This window comes from Lithobates pipiens, unplaced genomic scaffold (assembly GCF_037356315.1).
Source record: "Lithobates pipiens isolate NorthernLeopardFrog02 unplaced genomic scaffold, aLitPip1_a1.2 Scaffold_18, whole genome shotgun sequence".
In the NCBI taxonomy this organism is placed as follows: domain Eukaryota; kingdom Metazoa; phylum Chordata; class Amphibia; order Anura; family Ranidae; genus Lithobates; species Lithobates pipiens.
In genome coordinates this window covers 320,155,275-320,180,242 of record NW_027507758.1, presented here as the reverse complement: position 1 = coordinate 320,180,242, position 24,968 = coordinate 320,155,275, and the positions used below count along the sequence as shown (strand labels likewise).

Below are 24,968 nucleotides of genomic sequence, written 5' to 3'. Positions count from 1 at the left end.
AATACACTGATCAATGTATAAATGACACTATCAGGGAAGGGGGTCAACACTAGGAGCGATCAAAGGGATAACCGTGTTCCCTGGTTGTGTTGTGCGTGGGGATGGGGTCACTCAGACAACACAGAGATCACTGTTCCTGATCACTTGGTATAGCCAGTCTAAGTGTTGTCCCCTGTCAGAATGGGGATCCGCCTTGTTTGCATAGGCAGAATTGGGATCCGCCTCTGTGGATCGATCATGGGTTACCGAGCACCCCCTCCTGTCATATGCCCAAAATGACATACAGGTACGTCATTCTGCGCAGCCGGGCCATCCTGCTGGAGTATATGTGCAGTGGGCAGGCCGAAAGTGGTTAAGGCGCTGGCCAGGATCAAAGTTGTTCCCCAAATGGGAATTGTTTTGCAGGGGCTCACAAAGGCTCCATTCGAACCCCTAGGACAGTGATGGCGAACCTTGGCACCCCAGATGTTTTGGAACTACATTTCCCATGATGCTCATGCACTTTGCAGTGTAGCTGGGCATCATGGGAAATGTAGTTCCATAACATCTGGAGTTAAAGTTCACCATCACTGCCCTAGGAGGTTGCTTCGTCAAAGTTTATTAAAGCGATTGGATCGATGTGGCATCCATCTAGGAGAGTACTTTGTTTTTTTTTTAACCTGAACTTCTCTTAAATGCTGCTTCACAATGCCTAAAATAATACGGTGCAATATGTATTAAAATTGCTACACAAAGTAACTTTGTATGTTGCCATTTCAGAAGAAAGTTCCAGGAAAAAAAAAAAAAAAAAAAGAAAAAAAAAAAGTTGAACATGAAAATGTGGAAACACAGAAAAGGAGACCTTATAAAAAAAAAAAGTTTTCTACACCAAGTATTAAAGCTGGCCCATACACTAGAAGAATTTGCGGCAAACTTCCAACAGTAAACACGGTTTGCGTTTATGAAATTACATTCATGCCAACATTTTTGTTTGAAAATCTACTAGTGTAACTCCAGCTTAAAAAAACGTGTATACGTTCTCTGTGTATATATAGAGGTGGGGGGGGGGAAAATAAAAAAATAAAAAAAATAAAACACACTTGAATACATCGGCCATTCTGTCAAGGAGATTTTTTTTTTGAAACAAAGCATTTTACATAAACATGACTGTAAAACTGTTACACATCTTAAACGTTTAAGAGCTCCTAAAGATGAAAAAAGGTAAACATAAGCTATATAGACATTGTTTGTCAGGTTATCAAAAGTGTGTTCTGTTACATACAAAACGAGGAGATCGTCTCAAAGTGCAATCTGTAGCTTTAGCAAACAATCTGCTAGTATAGCTGGCCCACCCTGCATGTGCTTTCTGATTTGTTGCAGAGTACCATTTAGGAGACCTGGCCCCATGTGTACTGCCTTTTGCCTTAAGGTTCCTGTGCAGAACCTTGGCTACTGAAGCAGGTCATACTTGTCACCCTGTTTTTCTGCAGTCTATAAGTAGAAAAGCAAAACCCCAAACATGGACCTGGAGGCATGAACTATACAAGGCCCATTTAAATAAGGCTACAGACTGGCTTTAAAGCAGACTCCTCCCAAAATAGACCCTTCTACTCGTAATGGAATCAGGGCACGGGTTCAATCTGCTGCTGCATCTTAAAGTTAATTTTAATTTGAGCTGGCAGGATTTCCTCACCAATGCCCCAGAAACTGAAAATCTCCACAGATCAAACTTTATCCCTCCAAATACAGGATAATCCATTTTGGATGCGGATCCAATTTACAAACCATTACAATTAACTTATAAAAAGTTCACAAAACTAGCTCATTTAGCCATTGTAAATTCAGCACTCAGTACATATGATAAAGGAAATTCTAATAACAAAAAAAAAAAAAAAGAGTAAAATACACACATTGGAGGCAATACTGTTTGTTTTTTTTAAAGAAAAGAAAAAAGCCTCCACTCATTTTCTTGATGAAGTCGTATTTATCTGAAGTGTTGAGAAGAGTTTTCTTCTCGGGAAGCTTACATGATATGACCAGCAATTCCTAACAAACCAGGAATATGCAAACCATTTAAATGCTCTGCATTTTCTGGTGCAGTGAAGAAAGACATTAATCTTCATCAGAACCAGATTGTCGGCTGCTCTTTCCCCTGTAGCCCCGTGACCTAGATCTTGAACGGGAGTGTTGGGTTATTTCCTTATGCGAGTTAGAATTAGAGTGTCTATGACGAGGAGACTTTGAACGAGATTTTGCAGAGCCAGAACGGCGTTGGCCAGATCTCGACTTTGATCCAGTTTGCTTTGGTGGCGAGCCAGACGGTGATTTCTCTGCTGACCTAGACCGTCCTCTTGAGAAAGAATGTCTTTGAGGTGATCTTGAGCGTCTTACAGGCGACTTTGAACGGGATTTTGAATGACTATATGAATGCCTTCTGTGCCTTGCCCTGAAAAAAAACAAAAAAACAACATGAATTCTAGACGATGGTGGGTTTTTAATCAGTTTCCGTTTTCTAGTTGGCTGTTACCCATAAAATATTTCAGCTTACACTAGATGACATTGAAAGCGGGTTGCCGAGTACAGTCACAAAGAAAGCAAGATCCTGTCTATGTTAACCCCAGGCATTATATGCGATCCAGGGATCCCAAACTTAAAATGTGTGGGTGTCCTCTAGAATGGAGATGAGCTTTTCATGCATCATTGTTCCCATAAGCCTAAGTTGTGCTTCAGTAAAATTGAGAAATGGTTGTCTCTACACTCTAGCCCAAATTTTCCAGGCAACAAGGAACACAAACCCCACCAGCTGTCATGCTTCACAAGTAGGACAGCTCAATCATTCTGATGGGCTGCCCTAAACACAACGTAGCAAAGAAGCTTAGGCATCTTTTTAAGCTTCACACGTTATGTACTCTTACATAATTTTGCGTGTGCAAAAAAAAAAAAAAAAAACAAGCTTCTTCCTTTGTGTGTTTGGGGTGCTATTAACAATGAATGTTACTGCAAGCATGACCAGTGAAGGGGAAAAAAAAATAAAAATAAAAAAAAAACACAAACACAAAAATAAAAATAAATAACAAACGAACACACACACACTTGCCTTTTGCTTTGGTGTGAAAAAAGTAAGATTTTTTTTTGCGAGTTGTCACGCAAAGCTAGTGTGAATGGGGTCTTGAAGCTGATCGCCAGCTTTAGTTTCAGTTTAAAAAGTATTTTCAGGCCACGCTGGCCTAAACGAACCATTTTCCTCACCAACGTGTGCCCCCTGTATGTACTGTATACTACATACAATATATGGCACGGTGTTTCAGGTGCAAGATGAGACCTTGCGGTCTCACCCCCAGAACAAAAAAGTGTCAATCTGAGCGGTGATCGGCTATTCATAGGCAGCTTTATATTCTATCAATGAATGCAAAGCTTCCTCTGATTTGCCAAGTCAGATTATGACATCAGTCCATCGTTTGACTCAGAGGAAGCTTTGTATTCATTGATAGAATACAAATCTGCTTATGAATGGCTCAGCACCAACACTATTTTGTTCCAAGTGTGAGACAGGAAGGTTTAGTCTTGCACCCTGAAACAGTGCTGTATGCGGTTTGTAGCTTCAGCTATATAGTTTACATAGTATAGTTATAGCACATCCAGCAACCACTCATGTTTGCGAGAGAGGGGGGGGGGGGGGAAGAGTTTGAGACTAACTTGGCCTGAACAAACTATATATAATTGAAACTAAAGCTGGAGGCCAGTTTTAAGAACTTACAAAAACACTAGCCTGTACACAATCAAAATGGGGCAGTCACTAAACCAAATGCCAGCCAAGCACTGTTCTTTAGGAGCAGAAATTGTGTACAGATCCACACTTAGAGTGCACAAGTGATCAGCTGTGCCAAAATAAACACAAGCTTCAGCATCTGCCTGCACCAACAGCAGCCCCAGTCCTCAGCTTCACAGGCTGCCAGCTCAGAAGGGAACATCGGATAAAAAACAGAAATGTTGAATCTAAATATTATATACAAAGTCAAGAGATGACATGTTGCATTACCTCCTCTTGCTGCGGTCCCAAGAAGAGCTTCGACTACGTGTACGTCTTCTACTGCGGCTTCTAGACCTCCTACGATCAACTGGAGAACTTGCATGTCTCTCCTTCGATTTCATTTGCACGGGAGCTACAATTCAAAATTGTATGGATGCAGAATAAATAGATGTGAACTATTTTACTAATATAATCTATTGTTCACACAAGTTGTAAGAACAATATAAAATATATACTCCGATGACAAAAGGCCTTCTCAGTGAACAATAAAATGGCAGGTGGGGGCTTAGTTATAAAGTCAGTGAAAGACTTGCCCAAGCAGATCTGTTGGCTGGTGGAGATATTTGCACCGGATACGAGTCCTCGTGCGAGTATCTCTAGAGGCAAACTCCTGAAGACATACTTTTGGCATGCGATTGTAATTTTCAAAGCTCTTTGCACTCAACTGAAAATAAGGTTTAAAAAAAAAAAAAAAAAGAAGAAGGATGGATTTGTAAAAACAGCTTACCTGTAAAATTATTTTCTTTGATGTACATCAGGGGACAAAGAGCCATAGTAGTTACTATGTGGGTTAATAGGCCATCAATTGGTAATGGACACTGGCACGCCCTAAGACCAGAAGTGTACTCTATATAACCCCTCCCATTACCGGAAGTACCTCAGTCCACAGAGCCATAACAGTTACTATGTGGGATGTCCCATAGCAATGGCAACTGAAGGGCGGGAGACAACAAAAAAGTAGGGCAAAAAAGAGGCTAGAGGACTCATGCTGCAGCCTGCAGTACACTGCGCCCTAAGGCAATATGCTCATGTCCTTTAACATTGATTTGATAAAATCTGGTAAATGTATGAACTGAAGACCAAGTTGCGGCCTTACAGATCTGAGCCATAGAGGCCGATGGATGCACTGCCCAAGAGGCACTAACCGCCCTGGTTGAGTGTGCTTGAATATGAAAGGACAAATTTTCTTCTTTAAGCCGTAAGCTTGAACAATCACTTGAATCCATTTGTAAATAGGATTTTGATGCTGCCTGTCCCCTCTTTTGGCCTTCTGGCAGTACAAACAAAACACCCGTTTTCTGAACCTAAGCGGTCGCCTTTAAGTAGACTCTGATAACTCTTACTACATCAAGGGAATGTAGTGCCTTCTCATCCCTAGACTGAGGCTCTGGGAAGGAAGGAAGGAAGGAAGGAAGGAAGGAAGGAAGGAAGGAAGGAAGGAAGGAAGGAAGGAAGGAAGGAAGGAAGGAAGGAAGGAAGGAAGGAAGGAAGGAAGGAAGGAAGGAAGGAAGGAAGGGAGGAAGGAAGGAAGGAAGGAAGGAAGGAAGGAAGGAAGGGAGGAAGGAAGGAAGGAAGGAAAACATGTCACCACTTTTGGTAGAAATTCAGGATGAGGAAGCAAAACCACCTTATCCTTATACATGATTTAGCAGAAGAAGTGGAAACCAAAAAGATTATCTTTCTAGTCAAAAGAACCAAGGGAATTTCCCATAAAGGTTCAAAGGCTGATTCTGCAAAGCCGATAAGACCAAAATTTAAATCTCAAGGATTTAGAGGTGCCTCGATAGGGGGGTAACATGGATTAATCTCCCTGAATAAAGCTATGCACCAGAGTGGGAAGCAAGAGGCCGTTGATAGAACACTGACAAGGCCTAGATCTGGCCCTTGATAGTACTCAAGGCCAGCTTCATTTCCAATCCCATTTGCAGGAAATCAAAGATCTTACCTATGACATGCTTCCTGGGGTGCCAACCCCTGGATCCACACCAAATAACATATGCCTACCAGACTCTATTGTAAATGATTCTGGAAGCCGGCTTCCCAGCATTAACCAAAGTAAACACTACTGAAGGCGATAACCCAAGTCCTTTAGGATGTGGGTTTCAATAGCCAAACCATTAAATTTAGCGCCTGTAAGGTAGGATGGAATACCAGACCTTGTATGAGAAGGTCTGGCCATAATGGACTGCTACCGCCATCTTTATGATCTCGGCAAGCCAAGATCTTCTGGGCCACAGAATCACCTCCTTTAGTTCCCGCTTGATCCTGTGGAAAAGGTACAGAAGTAGCAGAACTGGAGGAAAAGCATAGATCAGTGAAAACTGATCCCACGGGAAGACTAATGCATCCATTTTGCATGCTAGCGGATCCCTCGTTCTTGACACAAAGTTGTCGACTTTGTTTTTGAATTTGGACAGGTCCACATCCGGAATACCCCATCTCTGACATATTGCTAGGAAGATGTCAGGGTGAAGAGACCATTCCCCGGAAATAACTGTTGCCTGCCTGCAAATTTTCTATTCCTGGCATGAAAATCGCAGATAAGCAAGGAATGTTTTCTGCCCAAGCTGGAACACGATTCACCTCTTTTTGGGCTGCACTTCTCATGCCCCCTTGGCGATTGCTGCAAGCCACAACCGTGGCTTGTCGGATTGAATCCTGACAGGACAATCCCATAGCCTGAGCATCCAAGATTCTAGGGCTAGACGTACTGCCCGAATCTCCAAAATATCGACTTGGACCTGGATCTTCCCTGGACAGAATCTTCTTCCAGGACTGCTCTCCAGCCTAGAAGGCTGGCATCTGTTACCACTTTCCAGGATACTGGCAGAAAGGATTTCCCTTTTGGAGGTTGCTGGATATCAACCACCAATTTAGGCTCTGACATACGTCGGGAGATAAGCGTACTGGAAAATCCAAAGCCTGAACCTTCTTGTTTCAGACTGACAGGATTGTGTTTTGTAGCAGTCTTGCGTGAAACTGCGTGTAAGGGATGGCCTCGAAGGAGGCCACCATTTTCCCCAACAATCTCATGCACAGACTAATGGAAGGACTTTTCTTTGCCTTGACAAGTTGAATAAGTCCTATAATGGAACTGATTGTCTGTGGTAAGAATACCTTTTTCTCTATGGTATCTAACCAGCCCCAGGTACTGTAACCTCCTTTATGGTTTTAAAGGAGGATTTTTCAAGGTTGAGTATCCAACCCGGAGATACCAGGTAGTTTACAGCTGTGACTAGACTTTGGTTTAGACCAGAGACTGAATAATCTATTAAAAGTAGATCGCCGAATAGGCTAAGACCGTTATGCCCTGAGCCCTTAATCTGGCTAAAAAGGAGGTACCAGAATTTGAGAATACCGCGGTGTGGTGGCTAGACCGAATGACAGGGCCCCAAACTGAAAATGAAGCGTAGAAATTTCTGGTGAGCTGGAAATATTGGCACGTGGAGATATGCATCTTTGATATCGATCAATGCCAAAAAAAAACCCTCCTTGCAGGATGGAAACAACCGATCCTATAGTCTCCATGTGAAAGGATCGGATATTTAAGTGCCGATTCAGATCTTTGAGATCTAGAATGGGTCTTACCTCTGTTTGGTTTTGAAACTGTGAAAAGGTTTGAAATAAAAAAACCTGTGGCCTGTTCCCCTAAAGGGAACCTCTGATATAACCAGCTGGGATAAGATGATCCAGAGCTAGAAAGACTTTTTCTCTGGATCCCTGGGAACATTTGATCTTAGAAAACGAGGAGACGGAAATTCTCAGAACTCTAGTTTGTATCCTAGAGAAACTGAAGAAGCCACCCATCTGTCTTGACATTGTTCCTGCCAGATCTTTGAAAATTGCAGGAGCCTTCCCCCCCACCTGAGCGAGCGGGGGCACCCCTTCATAAGGAAGCTTTAGCATTCTGCTTTGTGGGCTTCCTGCCCCAAGACCTCTTTTGACCCTGGTGCTGCCCTTGGGGTCTTCCCCTTGAACCTGACGGTGGAGGCCAGCGAGACTGATGCCCTTGGCAAAGGTGAGGAAGCACGCTTAAAAAGGTTTTCCGTCTTTACTGGTAAAAGAGAGCTTTTCCCCATTAGAGATCCTTTTGGTTGTATTTATCCAGATCGTCCCCAAATAGCCGTTCACCATGAAAGGGGAAACTGGCCAAGAGTATCTTACACGGTGCTTCAGCTGACCAGTTTTTCAGCCACAGAACTCGGCGAGAATGCACTAGTCCTAGCAAAAGCCGTGAGGCTTAGATGATGGAATCTTTCATAGCATCTGTGAAACATAGTGCATCTGATACGCCAGCTCATTGCTGGTCCTGCTGATCAGGAAGAATCTTAAGTATCTCCACAAACTGTTCCTTAAAGAGGAAGTAAACCCTGATGAGTTTACTTCCTCTTTCATTCCCTGCAAAGGTAAAGCATAATGGACTTCTATGCATCGCATAGTAGTCCATTATGTGTCACTTACCTGACACAGGAGCCAGCGAAGTCACCTCTGTCCCCTGTAGTCTGCCGCATCCATCTTCTCGGTGGGTCTCGCTGCTCTGCCGCTGTCATTCGGTGAAGCAGCGATGACGTCACTCCCGCGCATGCGCACGGGAGCCACCACTTGCGGCATATCGCCGTTGACCGCGGTGCGCTCAGTGCACCGCTGTCTACGGCGCCTGTCTTTCGGCAAATATCTCCTAAACCGTGTAGGTTTAGGAGATATTTCTTGGACCTACAGGTAAGCCTTAATCTAGGCTTACTTGTAGGTCAAAGTGTGTTGTAAAGGTTTACAACCACTTTAATGGACTGAGGTACACCAATTGCTGCAATAACCAGCTGCGCTACTGAACTTGCTAAAGACATATGGCTTTTAGAAAGAAGTTCCAACTTTTTATCTGTTAGATCATTTAACACCAGCGCATTATCCACCGGACATGCGAGACTCTTGTTCACTGAGGCGTTTGCAGAATAAACTGCTGGAACCCCCTCATTTCTTATAGAAATCCTGCTCCATAGGATATAGTGTGGAACATTTTTTGGGAGGATACTACGGTTTATCCGGAAGTTCCCATTCAGAATATATAAGCTTTCTTAGTCATGAATGAATAGGAAAGGCATCCCCAGATGGGGGAGGCTTTAGTGATCCCAAATCAGAAGTAAGATCATCAAGAGCCTGCGCTGCAGGCAGAAAAAATGTATAATAATTTAGTAAGAGTGTGTACAAGCAACCAGTCTTGTGATACTACTCCCTCTATATTAGGATCCTCGGAAGAAGATTAGTATCCTCCAAATCTCTTGGAAGATCATCCTGACCCCCTGCACCTCAATAAGAGGGTCCTGAGCACGACATTCTTTTGGAAATGGATTTAGTTGTGAAACCACTGACCCCTTAGAACCCTTTGAGGAGTTCCTGGTCCCTTTTCCACGCATAGCCTGAGGCACAAAGCAGAGGCACTACCAAAAAGAATGTACACTGCTAGGTTATAGTCCAGCACTATAAAGCTGATATTAATGCCTAGCCTGGTAAAGTAATAATGTGTCAAAGGGAAATGCCTGTCCCCAAATCTGAAGTAAGCCACCTCTGCTCATATGTCCCTCCACAGCCAGCAGCAGCCACACACACACAGTGCTTTTAATCCACATGTAGCCAGCGTCTGACGCCGTTAGGCCCGCACCCTTGTGCCGATTACACACCCCCCCGCGCTTTCAAGAGTTTTCCCGCACGAGCCGCAGACTCTAGGAGCCCAGCACACAGCTGACATGGCGGCCAGGGGTAAAAACCACTGCTGAGCGGTCACTCTTTCCATAAAAGAATGCTTTTAACATACAATTCCATTGAAGGGGGTAATTTCAACATGGGGGGGGGCGCAGTAGGAGAGACCAGTCCCCCCTTTCTTACTGGAGGATCTGCTTGCTTTGGCTGGAGGAGAAGGAGGAAGTGAGGGCTCCTGACAACTCCGTTTCCAGCATAGGACAACGAGTGCTGAATACAGCCCCCAGTGGTGACTCATGGGCATGACAACATATACTTAAAAGGAGAAATTCATAAGAAAATCCAAAGATATTTCTTATAAAACTCCACTTACCTTCCCGTCGCAGGGTTATCTGAGATAAACCCAATCGTCACCCTTCACGGTGGGCTCCGAAACCTTCAGGAACAGGGGAACCTAGAGGTTACCCACAATCCTGGACCTGCAACAGCACCCTGCCAGTAAACACTTTATGGCCTTACTACCAAAAAAGTACTGGATCCCAGGGTCCAGCTCTCTAAAAAGAGAAGCACTCGCAAGCAAAACCTTGTTTTTTGGACACGAGGCCCGGGTACCATCCCTTAGGCCCATTAAAAGACACTCTGAACGGAGCCAGTCAGCATGGCTTGCTTCTTGGAGCTCAGCACAGCACACCTTTACTCGTGACCAAACACCTTAGACACTGGTGAAAAAACAGGGAGGTACTCCCGGTAATGGGAGGGGTTATATAGGGAGTGCACTTCTGGTCTTAGGGCTTGCCAGTGTCCATCACCTATTGGTGGCCTATTAACCCACATAGGATAAAAAACAAAGACCCGAGACAACCCAAACGTAGCAGAGACATGCCTCCACCCCTAGAGGATAAAAAGGAGAAAAACAATGCAATAAATATGGGGCTTTGGATGAGGCGTGTCTGATAGTAGAGATTATAAATTAAATTGTATAGAAACTATTGAGTGTAACCAATCCCTAATAGGTAGTCCCTATAATGAGTAAAATAAATATTTCTTGTGTACAAACTAGTGCATGATATAACCATATTCAATGCAAAAGTCACATATTTAATATTCATACATCAAAGGACATGATTGGTACAAAGAATAGAAAGAATATTATACATGATTATCATAATGAACAATACATAATATAGGATTATAAAACATAAGATGAGAACGGAATAAATTCATAATGCAGGCTATAACCTGGCACCCTCGAGTGTGTACTCAACACATTTCATGGCGTTTAAAGCCAATCGTCAGGAGTAGGATGCTATAAAATAAACGGTTTAATACGTAGGTGGGCCAATTAATATACTAGATGTGTAGAGCTCGTCAACTGAAAAACAGGAGATATAGTGTAGTGGTAGTGCTTTACCTATGGAATAGCTTATGGGTATAGACCCATAGTTACTATAATGGAACAACCATAGCCTGGAAAAATAAGTCTCATCCGGGGCTGAAGCAGGAAACCCAAACCAATGCATGTCCCCATGTGGCCCCACCCAAAACCACAGGCGGACTGGGTGGATGACCACAGGGCCAAACAGCCTGGAGAAGGAACGAGCGACCACAATGCGATAAGGATGGAGACTTATTTTTCCAGGCTATGGTCATTCCATTATAGTAACTATGGGTCTATACCCATAAGCTACTCCATAGGTAAAGCACTACTACTACACTACATCTCCTGTATTTCAGTTGACAAGCTCTACACATCTAATTATATTAACCTACGTATTTATTTAATAAACTGTTTATTTTATAGCATCCTACTCCTGACGATTGGCTTTAAACGCCATGAAACGCGCTGAGTCTACACAAGGGTGCCAGGTTATAGCCTGCATTGTTATGAATTTATTCCATTCTTTTCTTATGTTTTATAATCCTATATTATGTATTGTTCATTATGATAATCATGTATAATATTCTGTTCTTTGTACCAATCATGTCCTTTGATGTATGGCTATTAAATGTGACTATTTTGCATTGAATATGGTTATATCATGCACTATTTTGTACACAAGAAATATTTATTTTACTCATTATTAGGGACTACCTATTAGGGATTGGTTACACTCAATAGTTTCTATACAATTTATAATATTCTCTACTAACAGAGACACGCCTCATCCAAAGTCCCGTATTTATTCCTTTGTTTTTCTCCTTTTATTAACCCACATAGTAACTTCTATGGCTCTGTGTCCCCTGATGTATCAAAAGAAATAAGCATGCTTACTGATTGAGCCTAATATGCCAAATGAGATAGAAGCCATGAGCAAAAAACACTATATGCCAAAATTAAATATATTGTGGAATCATATACAATGACGAATGAAATACTGACATAGCCAACAATTGGTATATGTGTTATGATTACTGAATAAACCATCACTTTTGTAAAATGAACCTTCCAAGAATGTATAAGACCTGCATTAAAATCCTGATCCACTGTAATATTAACCAGACTGCACACAATTACTTACTTTTCCGATCTCCTTGAGCAAATTGTATCTCAATCTGGCGTCCACAAACCCATTTTCTGTTTAGATTATAAAGGGCATCTTCAGCATCACGAACATCTTCAAACCTGGCTGTCTGTTAAGGAGACTTTGCAGTGTACTGTACAAAGCGCTATACACACACACACACAAAACTTTAAAAAGTTAAAAACCCATGCTAGCTATAAGAGTTCAAGGATTCACAACATTGTTTTTAAGTCTATTTAAAGCAGCAGTGACCCTAAGCATTGGATGATATTAAAGCTTAAAAATTTTTTTTTATCCTTGAGCGGTTTTGTGTATTTTCTTGCCACCCAACGAATTGTGCGTCAGATAAAAAAAATAAAAAAAAGAGCTTGCTTACAATGTCTTGTCTAACTTTTAGTACAAGACCTACAATAAACCAAAATTTGCAATGAAGCCACAGAAAGAAACAAAAAAGGCAAAGACAGCAAATACATTTATCATGCATCTTGTATTTGAAATGGTTGGGTAAAGTTATTTAAATGCAAGCCAGATTGACATAGATCTTGCCTACTTTTGGGGGTATGCTACTGCTCTTCAAATGAAGAGTAGCGTAGAATGTAAACAATGCACCAGACACACACACACACACACGTCAGGCACCTGGAAATGGGCTCCATTAATAAACAAACATTTACTGGGTAAAAGCCTTGATCAGGAAATTTAACCTGTGAGTATGGGAAAAGGAGTGCTGGATTGATCTAGAACAAAAGATTAACCAGACTTAAGCAAAACAGCCTTGGCTATATGGAGACGGAGATTCACAATATGAAGGATGGCTGCCAGATAGATAAGAAATCTCTTATATTTACTCCGAGTGTGACAGTAACATCCTCATTGCAAGGATCCCCTTCTGGTCTTACAGTATACTCCGTCCGCCAACATACACACAGGATTTTTTTTTTTTTTTTTTTTTTTTAGGGTAGGAAGAATGCCATAGCATACATACCCCTGAGGGGACCCAGATATATAGGGGGCTTTTTTCTTTATATGTGCTGAAAAAGTCAAAACTGCACACACATTTATTATCTTTAATAAGGTTAAAGCTGGAGTTTGTTTTCAGCTGCTTCTTAGGTGTCCCGAGCACACTGCTTATGTAGTGTGCGTTCCCCACGTGTCTTTCAACCAGGACGTTATATCCCTGTTAAATTATCAGACAGACATTTACTTATCTGGGGTGTGAGAGAGCTATAGATAGAGAAAATAAAATAATAATATAAAAATAATAATTATTATTATTATTATTATTATTATTATTATTATTATTATTATTATTATTACGCACTCACAAACCCTGCACTCTTGTAAAACTTTTTTTTTATGTGCACTGCATTTGTGATCTACATGTTAACAAAGTATCATCACCCACAGTAGATTACAAAGGCAGTGTGTTTTGAACACAGAGCAGGAAGCACACATAGAACATGCCTTTCTGGCACTGGCCCTAACAGGATGCTGTGCTGCTGATATTTGATTTCATATGGGTTGTTAAGCTAGATCTCCATCTCTCTAATGTTGCCTACTCCTGCCCTAGGCCATCTTTGGAGGGAAAAGTTTTGCTCTTCCATTTTCTATAGCAATGAACAACATGAACATTTTATGAAAAATTTCAATGATCTGCCCATAGATTTAATTTTAAATGGCCAGTTCATCCAATACTAATATTTTGCAATTTAAAGCGGGATTCCACCCTAAAGTGGAACCTCCGCTGATCGGATCCCTCCCCCCCTCCGGTGTCACAATTGACACCTTTCAGGGGGGAGGGGGGGGTGGAGATACCTGTCAAAGACAGGTATTTTCACCAACTTCCGGGCATAGACTCCCGTGGGAGTCTACGCCATTTCCTGCCCTGCCGCGCTGTCTGCTGGGACACACACGGGTCCCAGTGACAGCGCGGAGATTTCCTATTGCGCGGCGCGGCTCGCGCATGCGCAGTAGGGAACCGGGAAGTGAAGCCGATTTGCTTCACTTCCTGATTCCCTCACCTAGAATGGTGACTGCAGCAGCCGAGAGATCGATCGGCCTCGGCATCGCTGGAACCCGGGACAGGTGAGTGTCCATTTATTAAAAGTCAGCAGCTGTAGTATTTATAGCTGCTGGCTTTTAATATTTTTTTTTTTGGTGGAATCCCTCTTTAATAAAAGGCTTCTGAATTCTGGTGGGGATATCTGTTTACTTGAGTTCGCTCATCTGTCACACTCTTTACACAGGCGTCTCCCATCAATTTGTTTGCCATTTTTCTTATATAAAAAATTATAAAGGAAGCAGGGGTGCAATTCAACTTTCAGCATCTACTGAAAAACAGTTGTAGGATCAACAAAAACTGATTTTGAGGAGTACAATTTTAACATCTATACAAGTTTAAGTAGGTCAATGCAATAACAAAGTACAGAACAACCCCAAAAACTTGTGGCTACTGCTGCTTTAATTAGGACTTCCATAAATACTTCACTTTACACTCAGAATCAACTTTAATCAAACATATTTGAGAAGCAGGATACAAAAAAACTTTTGCGGTTACCTCATTTGACTTGATCTTGAACCTTGACCTTTACTCTTTAGGGCTTGCAAGGTGAAGCTGGACAAGGATCAACCAAATCGAACTTTGCTTTGATATAAAAGGTAGGAAATTTGAACCCTCAGCTTGAAGCAGGCTGTGTCTTTAGTGCTTGGCAAGAACTTGCCCTCTTCCAGCTTTCTTATCTTTCCACCCTCCCTCTTTATTCCTTGAAGCTGCAACTTCAAAGGTGTCTGTGGGCTTTACGCTTGGCTCTATCTAACCAGGCTCATTCAAACCTTGGGGTGCTTGCCAGCTACTGTGGACTGCTTTACATTTTCTGAGACAGAGAAATAAATACACATACAATTAGGAGGTAGGTACTTCATGCTCCTGCACATCAACACAAGCACATAAAGGATATTGAATATAAGCAAATCCTCTGGGGCGACGATTGTAGTAGTCAAGAGGAACGTAAACGTCTACTATTGGGCCATACCGACCAAACTCACGCCGCAAATCCTCCGGCCTGAAGTGTGTAAGGCAGAGAAACAAGGTTGATAGTGCAACTTCATTGTTGTGCCAGTTCAACAAACTACCTTGTGTGCTCTATACGATCTGCACTATATAAAAACTTAATAAAAATAAATAAAACACCCACACATTTTTTTTTTATACAATGCTGGAGCTCTAAAGCAGTGGTTTTCAATCTTCTTGGCCAACATACCACCCTCAAGGATCATCCCCAGACTCAGATACCTCCCTTATAAACTTTAAGCACAAATATATTTTCCCCAAACAAAGTAACATACTGGTATTTATAGCCAATCAGCCCAGAGACTTTAGTGTGGTCTGGAGGAATCATGCAGCAGAATGACCTCTGAGCAGCCCAGGGGAGTTTGCATCTGCAAGGCTTACCCCTGGTTGCTGGAGGTGAAGACAATGCAGACCAACTGATGGGTGCCCAGCTAGGATGTGTTTCTGGGCACCCATCAAGGCCAACACAAAAAGGAGCTCCTAGGTGAGAGGGAAAAAAAAAAAAAAAAAAAAAAGGGGGACGATAGGAAAGTCAGCCTCTTCCTTAAAGTGGAACTAGAGGCAACCCAAAATTTGGGGATTTGTCTTTACATTTTCACATATAATGGTAAACAGGACAAAAGAATTTGAATCTCCCTTACATGGGCATAGACAGCAATAAAAAAAACTGACAAACTTTCTAACCAAACTCTACCCAAAAACTAAGAAAAGTTTTGCCTTTAGTTATAGTTCAACTGAACAGAACCAGACACCACCAAGACCTTCACGAGGAGCCAAAATGTATATCCTGTTCATTTTTGTCCCTTTCAGGGGGGGGGGGGCAGATCGCCTGTGTCATGTTGTTTAGTGGAAATACTAGATTTGTTTAATTGTGAAAAAGTGATCACATATAAGCTAAGCCAGGGCTCGACAAACCCCGGTCGCCAGGTCGCATTTGCGCCTAGATTTCGTGTCCTGGCGACTGGGGCAACGCTGCTGGGGTATCCTGTCTCCATTTGGACCCCGAACTCCGCCGCGCAATTCCATCGGGCTGCGCCGGCCAGTAATTGAGGCCGCGGCTTTGCGGCCTTTTAAAATCTTTCGGTAGTCTGGCGCCATCTTGTGGTGGATGTAGAAATTACACCCTATTCCAATAATGCTAATTCCTAATGGAGTGAAGCTCCCCTGCCTGTTTTTTGCCCAACAGTGCGTGTGGTGGCTGGTAAATGGCTTCTCATTATAATATATTATATATATATTTTTTTTTTTTTGTAATTTTTTTTTTTTTGTAAAAAGTAAAAAAAAAAAATTATTTTAATTAAGGAAAAAAAAAATATTATTTGTAATCCTCCCTGCTTGACCCCTTTCACAAGGGCTGTCTGATCAGGTTCACCTGTCAGTTTTTCAGGCGGACCTGATCGAACCCTTAGCAGGGAAATGGCAGTAAATGAGCGGGAATAGGTCGGAAATAATAGTCACATTCTTTTGTTAACCACTTCGTGCCCGCGCTATAGACGAAAGATGTCTACAGCGCGGACACCAATTGCCGGGAGGGCGTCCCTAGACATCCTCCTGTTTACTTCCCCTCTGCACACCGCCATGGGCGAGCATCGGGGAAGTTCTGTGTTGGCCGTGTCCCTTGGATACAGCCAATCACAGATCATGCTAAATGACCAATCACAGCGGCCATTTAGCACTCGAGCGGTGTGTCCAATGAGAGGTGATCTCATATGTGGGGGGCTGGGGGCTATCTTCCCCTCACTCGTCTCCATGTCAGGCCAGGGACAGGTCCAGATCGCCGTCACGGACCTGGCTCCTAACTTTTTTTAGCTGGCTCCTAGATTCCAAGCAAATTTGTCAACCCCTGAGCTAAGCTGATATTTGGGGCCCAGTAAGAGTCTCAATCTCTGAAGCAACGTAGTGAAATAAGTTACCTTGAGGAAATTGCAAGGCACTAAAACATCAGATCTTATATGTTGTCACTCACTCTTTTTTTATTTGGGATGCACCGAATGGGTTTTTGGTGCCGATACCGAAAATGAAAAATACATTAGGCCGAAAACCGATACCGAAAATGACTGTTTTTAAAAAATATTTTTATACAGGAGGTGGTCAGAGACTGGCGACATGATAAAAGAGCCAGTGTGGTGGTGTCCCCTGTGCAGCCAGTGTGGTGGTGTCCCCTGTGCAGCCAGTGTGGTGTCAAAAAAAGGGGGGGGGGGGAAAATCATTGAGTTGGATAAAGGATCACCCCCTTAGGTCAGTATTTTGTTGAACCACCTTTTGCTTTAAATTACAGCTTTTAGTCTGTTGGGATATGTCTCTACTAACTTTACACATCTAGACATTTGCAATATTTGCCCACCCTTCTTTGCAGAACTGCTCAAGTTCAGTTAAATTTGATGGCGGCCATTTGTGGGCTGCAATCTTCAAGTCATTCCACTGATGAGGGTTTAAGTCTGGACTCGGCCATGCAAGAACATTCACCCTTTTCTCTCTCAACCACTGTGTGGTCACTTGTCTGTGTGCTTTGGTTCATTGTCACGTTGGAAGGTAAACCTTCCCATTGCCAATTTTCTGGCAGAAGGCAGCAGATTTTCCCCAAGAATTTGATGGTATTTTGCCCCATCCATTTTTCCTTTTATCCTGACAAGTGTTCCAGTCCCTGCTGCAGAGAAACACTCCCATAACAGGATATTACCAGCTCCAGAAATTGTGTTATTTTTAATGGTGAACTGTATTGGATTTATGCCAGACATATTGTTAGGTGTGGAGGCCAAATAATTCAAGTTTAGTCTCATCTGACAGAACACCTTTTTCCATGTGGTCTCAAAAACTTAAAAGGTGCGTTTTGGCAAAGCTCAGTCATTTCTGCATGTGGCCTTTCAGTTTTTTTTTTCCTGCTACACTCCCATGCAAGCCACATTTGTGGAGTGTTTGTGGTATTGTCATATACACAATGGCCACTCATTAATTCCTGCAACTGCTTCAGAATTGCTGTAGGTCTCTTGGTAGCCTCTGACCAGCTTGCTTCAGTTGCACTATAAGGGACTGAAATGCTCCAGGAAAGCTTGAGTTTATAAGTCATTTAGGAAGTGGTGATCCTTTTTCCAACTCAATGATTCTGTTTTTTGATTTACATTTTTTTCCCTCACATGTTTGTGTTATAGCTTTCACTTATATGTTATAAAGTGAGCTGATTAAATACAGCTGGATAAAACAAACTGTCTTCATATCAGATGGCAAAGCAACAAAATGTGATTATTTCAAAAGGGGGCGATTATTTTCTATACCAACGGTACTAGGGCCAATTTAGACAGCAGCCAATTAAACTACCAGTGTTTCTTTGGAGTGTGGGTGGAAACCAGAGTACCCGGAGCAAACCCACACTAGCACAGGGGGAGCATGCAAACCTCAGGAAGGTGTTTCCGTAGTTAGGATTCAAACAGACGACCCTAGTGCTGTTAGGCGGAAGTGCTAGCCACTGTGCTGTCGTTTACCTTTTTATTTTTGGTTGCACCACCAAAGACCAAGTTTTGCAATATTGTGCGTCTGTAAAAGGATACATTTTGGCCTATATAGAATAACAATGTTGCAAACTGAAGAGCAGATCAATGATCTACCATTCCTAAAGTATGCCTTCTGGCTAGTAAAGCCTGGGGTATGTGTACCCTAGGTTGAAAACCATTGCTTTAGGAGTTAGAAACCTTTAACTTTTTTTTGGTCAATCTAAGTCAATGCAGCATAACATTTTTACACACTGAATGTTTAACTTACCTCTATGGCAATGACAAAACGTAACTGACAAGTGCCTTTAACTGACTTCGACTTTTATGTATGCTGTGTCCAAGAAAGGGCTAAAACCCCAAAATGTTGCAATGTTTGCTTTACTGATTACTTTTTATATAATTGAAATACAAGAAGCTTTTTGCTCACCCTGGCTCACACTGCTGTCAGTCAGCCTATGTTTTGTTTGGAGGATCTCCATAAATCCACCAGCAATTGTTCCTACACAATGGGGGTTACTTACTAAAGGAAAATCCACTGTGCACTGCAAGTGCACTTGGAAGTAAAGTCGCTGTAGATTCAAGGGAGACACGCAAGGAAAGTAAAACACAGCAATTTAGCTTGCACATGAATGGACGATAAAATCAGCAGAGCTTTCCCTCATTTCAGATCTACCCCTTAGATTGAGAGCGACTGCACTTTCAAGTGCACTTGCAGTGCAAAGTGGATTTGCCTTTTGTAAACCCCCAATGCATGACAGCATCACCTAAATGTTACACGGACCTGCCAAATTTATAACAACGTACATTAAACAAAAAAGTGCAGTCACACAAGAGAGCTCTCAGTTTAGGCCTCTTGTACACTTCTGCTGCTAAACGGATGTTTAGGAGCAGTTGGGCGTTTTTTTCAACTGCTCTTGAACTCTCCTCTGTTATCTTATCAGTACATATATACAGGGTCGTTTATAGTCGTTTCTAGACAGTTGAGTTTAGGGGCTTTTTTTGGAAAGCAAAAAATGAGTTCAGACATTGAGTTTAGAGGCAGCTTAAGCGCTAAACGCGATCACCTGTAAACAAAACGCAGGTTTTTTCATTTTTGGAAAAATAAAAAGTGCTTCTAAATGCAAACACAGCACAATTCTGCTAAACATGGCATGTAAACGCAGCAAAACAGACATTTTAAAACATGGGTTACTATCTGTCAAATGAAATAGTTTAGGAGAGGTTGTAAAAACATCCTGTGTACATTAAAGAGGAAGTAAACCCTTACAAACCACTTTGACCTACAGGTAAGCCTAGATTAAGGCTTACCTGTAGGTCCAAGCAATATCTCCTAAACCTATATGGTTTAGGAGATATTTGCCCGAAAACGGGCACCGCTGTCTACGGCGCATGCGCCTTAGACAGCGGCGCACTGAACGCGCCAGTTCCAAAAATGGAGTTGCCGCATTTGTCGACTCCCGTGCGCATGCGCGGGAGTGACGTCATCGCGGCTTCGCCGAATGACAGCGGCGGAGCTGCAAGACGCCACCAGCAAGATGGATGCGGCGGACTACAGGGGACAGCGCGACTTCACTGGCTCCTGTGTCAGGTAAGTTACACATAATGGACTACTATGCGATGCATAGTAGTCCATTATGCTTTACCTTTGCAGGGAAAAAAAGAGGAAGTAAACTCATCAGGGTTTACTTCCTCTTTAAGCCTAGCATGTATTGTTTCCAACACCACAAGAACAAGCTGCTTCTAAAAGGTAAATCACATGATAGTAGGCATAACCTCAATTTCATTAACATGCAGGAGCCCTAGGCCCGGTTGGTTTACCAAGCTTGTTTCTAGGCTTTATTTACAGATACTAGATTTACACACTTTAGAAATGCATAATGTGCAAAAAATGCTTTAAAGTAGAACTAAAAGGCAAAACCCTTTTTTTCTCACTTTGGATAGAGTAAATCCCTCTTTTTTTTGCCATCTGTGTGCCCCTGGGGAGGAGATTCCCCTTCACTTCCCTATACCAAAGCAAAAATAGGAAGTGAGGGAGGGGTATCGGTAGCACTAGTGTTCCTGTTGGAAGATTTCCCCTTTATTATTGTTCAGGTGAAAGCCCAAAATGTGAAATTCTCTTTTACCTTCAATAACTGTAAATAGGACAAAGAGAGAGGAGGAATGTCCCTAAAGGGGACACAGAAAGCAATAAAAAAAAAAAAAAAAAAAAAAAAAAAAAAAGCTGAAAGGTGTTCTAATCCCTCTTCACTCTGCCCAACTGACCAAGTTTCGCCTTTAGTTACACTTTAACTATAAGGGCCCATTAACACCATTCTGGTTTACTGCATTGCATAAAAAAAAATAAAAAAAAGCAAGGTGCTTAGTGTACCATTTAGAATGAATGACACTACATCACACCAACACATTCTGTATAATGTGTGTTACTGTAGCACAATAGTGTCAATAGACCCTAAGGCTTGGTTCACACTACTGCAAGCTGAAAGTCGTGCGACTTTACCAGGGGACTTGAGTACTACTTTGAATCAAGGGAGGGGCTACACCACAGGGAATGCCTGGGTAATCTTCCTGTAACGTTGGAGCCGAATCACATTAATATAGATGAAGATCCGGCTTGGAGGTGACTTTCATTAAAGTCTATGGCCACAAATCGGATAGAAGTCACTTTGAAGTAGTACAGGAACCTTTTCTAACGTTGGAGCGACTTCCGTAGTGCTCAATAAAGACAGCTCTCATTGACTAACATGGGATTTCACATGTCATGCAAATTCGGGTCTCACAAGTCAGATCTCAAGTTGCAGCAGTGTGAACCGAGCCCAACGGTTTTGGCTATATTTAAGCCAAATGGATAATTTGATATTTTCACCGACTCCTCCGCCCCTTTTTAACCCCTACCCAATGTGTTCTGCACAGATGGGACTCCACTGCTGTCAGAATACACTGATTAGTGCTGCATTAAATCAGATTGAAGGAAAATTTTCCAACATTCTCATTCAAGAGAAGCCAAACGTCACTTTGGCTTCTCTCTAGCAGGAACGCCCATAGATGAATTAAAGCGGAGGTCCACCCTAAAATGGACCTCCGCTCATCGGAATCCCCCCCCCCCCCTCCGGCGCCACAATTGGCACCTTTCAGGGGGGAGGGGGGTGCAGTTACCTGGATAATCCAGGTAACTGCACCCACTTCCGGGATAGCTGTCTGCGGAAAGGGGCGTAGATTACGCCCCTTTCCGCAACTGCCCGCCCCTTTGCGCAAGTGCCCCGCTGCCTGCTGGGAAACACACAGTTCCCAGAGGCAGCGGGGACCGTCCGGATTGCGCCGCGCAGCTCGCGCATGCGCAGTAGGGAACCGGGAAATGAAGCCGAAAGGCTCCATTTCCCGATTACCATACCCAAGATGGCGGCGGCAGGACCCGGCAGACGACCTAGCGATCGGCTTCGGGTGCCGACATCGCGGGCGCGCTGGACAGGTAAGTGTCACTATTTTAAAAGTCAGCAGCTGCAGTATTTGTAGCTGCTGGCTTTAAAAAAAAAAAAAAAAAAAAAAAAAAAACACGGAGTCCCGGTGGACTCCCGCTTTAAAATTCAGCCTATCGCTGCTAAACTGGCAAAATTGTGGCCCATCTATGATTAGCTTTAGTTCCAATGGTCCAGCCCACATCTCCCCGGATTCCAGTCTTGAGCTGTTCCGATTGGCCAGTGGGGATGACATCACTGGCAAACAGGTGCAGGAGAAATGTCATTTTGACACTGGCAGTGTGCTGGAATGTAAACTGAGCTGCATATGAGTGCCTCAATGTACATTCTATGGAAGATTGTAAATAGTCATGCAAGTACTTTATTGCAGGACACACATTGCAATAAAGTCTGCATTTTTTTTATATTTCGCAATAAGTTTCGCTTTAAAAAGATTTTAAAAAGGCAAAAAAAGTGGAAAAAAAAAATACATGTTATACTCCCCTGCTCTGAGCAGTCTGTGGTTTTGCACAGAGCAAGCCCTGAGCATCCCTTTCTCAGTTTCCCAACCAGTGCTCCTGGTCCCTCCATCCTGTTGAGTGCCCCCAGATCAAGCAACTTGCAATGGGGGCACCCAAGCCTCTGTGTGTCCATTCAGACATGAAGCCACGGCTCGGCCCTGCCCCCCTCCTGATTGGCCATCTCTCATTATAGGCTGTCTGGTTGTGATTGACAGCTGATTGGTTCCCACTGATGTCTCAGCCAATGAATTGGGAGAGTCCCAGGGCAGCTGTGGCTATTGTGAACATCACTGGATCAGAGGGGGCTCAGGTAAGGACCTTCAACCTTTAGAACCACTTTAAGGCAGGGTTCACATCTGTGCAGTACACTTTGGGTGCATAAACACTGAACTCTATATAATGTGCACTTTGATGAAAGTGCATCAAAAGATACAGCAGACAGGATTTTTCAATGCACCACTCCCAAAGTGCATGTAAAGCACAGGTGTGAACAGGGCCTTGCTGGCTCCCAAAACTGCTACATTCAAGGCATGCCTTGAATGATAATGGTCATAGCTGTCAGTGTGCTTAAGTCAGCTCTGAACTGTCAAGACATCAAATAGTTTAGTTCCACTTAAAACTTTGAAAGATATAATCTGGTTGGCTTCCATGCACAGCTGCTCCAGCTTTGATAAAGAAATTCCCCTTTAGGCAATTTGTGTTACGTTTCTTACCCGCCTGAGCCTACAAATTCAAGATCTGCCAAGCTGAATGAACTTGCACAGGAATGACCTCATCTCAGCGTGGCCAAGGATTGGAATCCAAAATAGGACTGACCAAAGATCTCAGTAGCTGGTGGGCAGCACTTGGACACTGCATCATTAGACAGGATTATAGTTCCACCTTAAACCAGAACTATACTTACCTTTAGTCCAGTGATGCAGCATTCCAGAGCCCCTGACATCAGGCTGAAGTCACTCTCAGGCATGTGCGGGAGTTCATTCATCTTGGCACTGCTGAAATGGTGCACGTGTGTAGTACACTGTACAGGCTGGTAACAGAACTTTAATGCAGGGGAAGCTCAGTATCCCTTCTGCATTAAAAATCCTGTCTGTTCCACAAGTGTAATCATTGTCATAAAGTTCCACTTTAGAGTGGTTCTAAAGGCAAAAGTTTTTTTGCCTTAATGCATTAGGCCCCTTACACAATGTAAGAGGGGGGGGGGGGCGCACACAGCTCAGGAGAGCAAGCCTGCTGAAGTACCCCATAGTAAGAAGCTTGGGAGAAGGTGTGCTGGTGGGGGGACCCAAAAATTAGAGGATAGGAGGTGCTCTATGCAAAAACCATTATACAGCAGGTAAGTGAAACTTTTTTTTTTTTTTAACTGGTTTCCTTTAAAATCACTTTAAGGCAGATCCCGAGCTGTACTGTGTGCGTCTATGGAAGCACACAGCCTGGCTTGGGATGAAGCCATATGAGAGCTTGCTATGGGGGCACTCAGCGCAGGGGGGGTGCAAGAGAGCCCCCCACAAAAGAGGAGGATCAGGACTGCTCTGTGCAAAACAATTACATAAAAAACAGTTAAGTATGCCAGTTTTTTTTTTTTTATTATTATTTAAAAAATAAGAGAAATCCATTAATCAGTTAAAGGTGTGACAGTTGAGAAGTAGCTGTGCCAAGTGTTGAACTTTGTGAATTGGGCACAGGGTGCCCCCATGCTACCCCGCCCCCGTGTCTCTTGTACTAGAACAATCCTCAGCGTATCAATCGAGGGCGTCAGGTGTAGGGAGCCGGTAGAGAAGTATGAGAAGGCCGTACAAGCCTCATGCGGCCAGGAATGTGTAGGCCTGGAATGGAGAATATTCGGGAGAGGGGGGCTCACACACAAGAGGCTGTTCCTACCTGGTGGCGTCGGCCACGTTCCTGACGAACAGGGAGGTGTTGGGCGGCCTAGAATAGCGGGACATGGTGCTGGTGACCGATGACTTCCGGCGGGATCCCCCGGCCTCTGTAGACGAGCCCCGGTTCAGCGTTGTCTATCGTCCTTATTCGGCTGCCAGGCGAAGGGCTCCACTTCGTTGTCAGGGGGTGTGGCCAGCGCTAGAACGGTGATAGGAAGGTGTTCAGCTGGAGGGGGCGGGGCCGGAAGTGTCTTTGTGTCCATTTTGAGGTTTGGAATGCATGTCTGGTGTACTCAGATATAGCAGCCGCCCTGCTGGTCCTGGAGATTAGTGCCTTGTGTTCCGTTGTTCCATCAGATTAGGCGACCCGTTAGATTTGGTGACGGAAGTGACGTTCCGATGCCGCCATCTTGCTACATTCTGCACGCCTCCACAGTAATAAAGGCCCATACACGCTATTATATTTTCTCCTGATTTTTCTCTTCAGATTTATAAAAAACCATGTAGTGCAAGGGCCTGCCTGATTGTATACAAATGTAAACTCTTAAACA

The 24,968-nt window shown here is 43.2% G+C and overlaps 1 protein-coding gene across 1 annotated transcript; it reads right to left on the bottom strand.

Annotated features, from left to right (window-relative positions):
* Positions 1 to 1,095: 1,095 nt before the first annotated feature.
* SRSF12 (serine and arginine rich splicing factor 12) lies at positions 1,096 to 24,634 on the bottom strand. Its single transcript, XM_077487267.1, has 5 exons — positions 24,419 to 24,634; positions 14,964 to 15,068; positions 12,004 to 12,107; positions 4,019 to 4,142; positions 1,096 to 2,425 (listed from the first exon to the last, which is right to left on the bottom strand). The coding sequence occupies exons 1-5, from the start codon at positions 24,481 to 24,483 to the stop codon at positions 2,092 to 2,094; spliced, it is 732 nt and encodes a 243-aa protein (XP_077343393.1). The 5' UTR covers positions 24,484 to 24,634; the 3' UTR covers positions 1,096 to 2,091.
* Between the last annotated feature and the right edge of the window lie 334 nt (positions 24,635 to 24,968).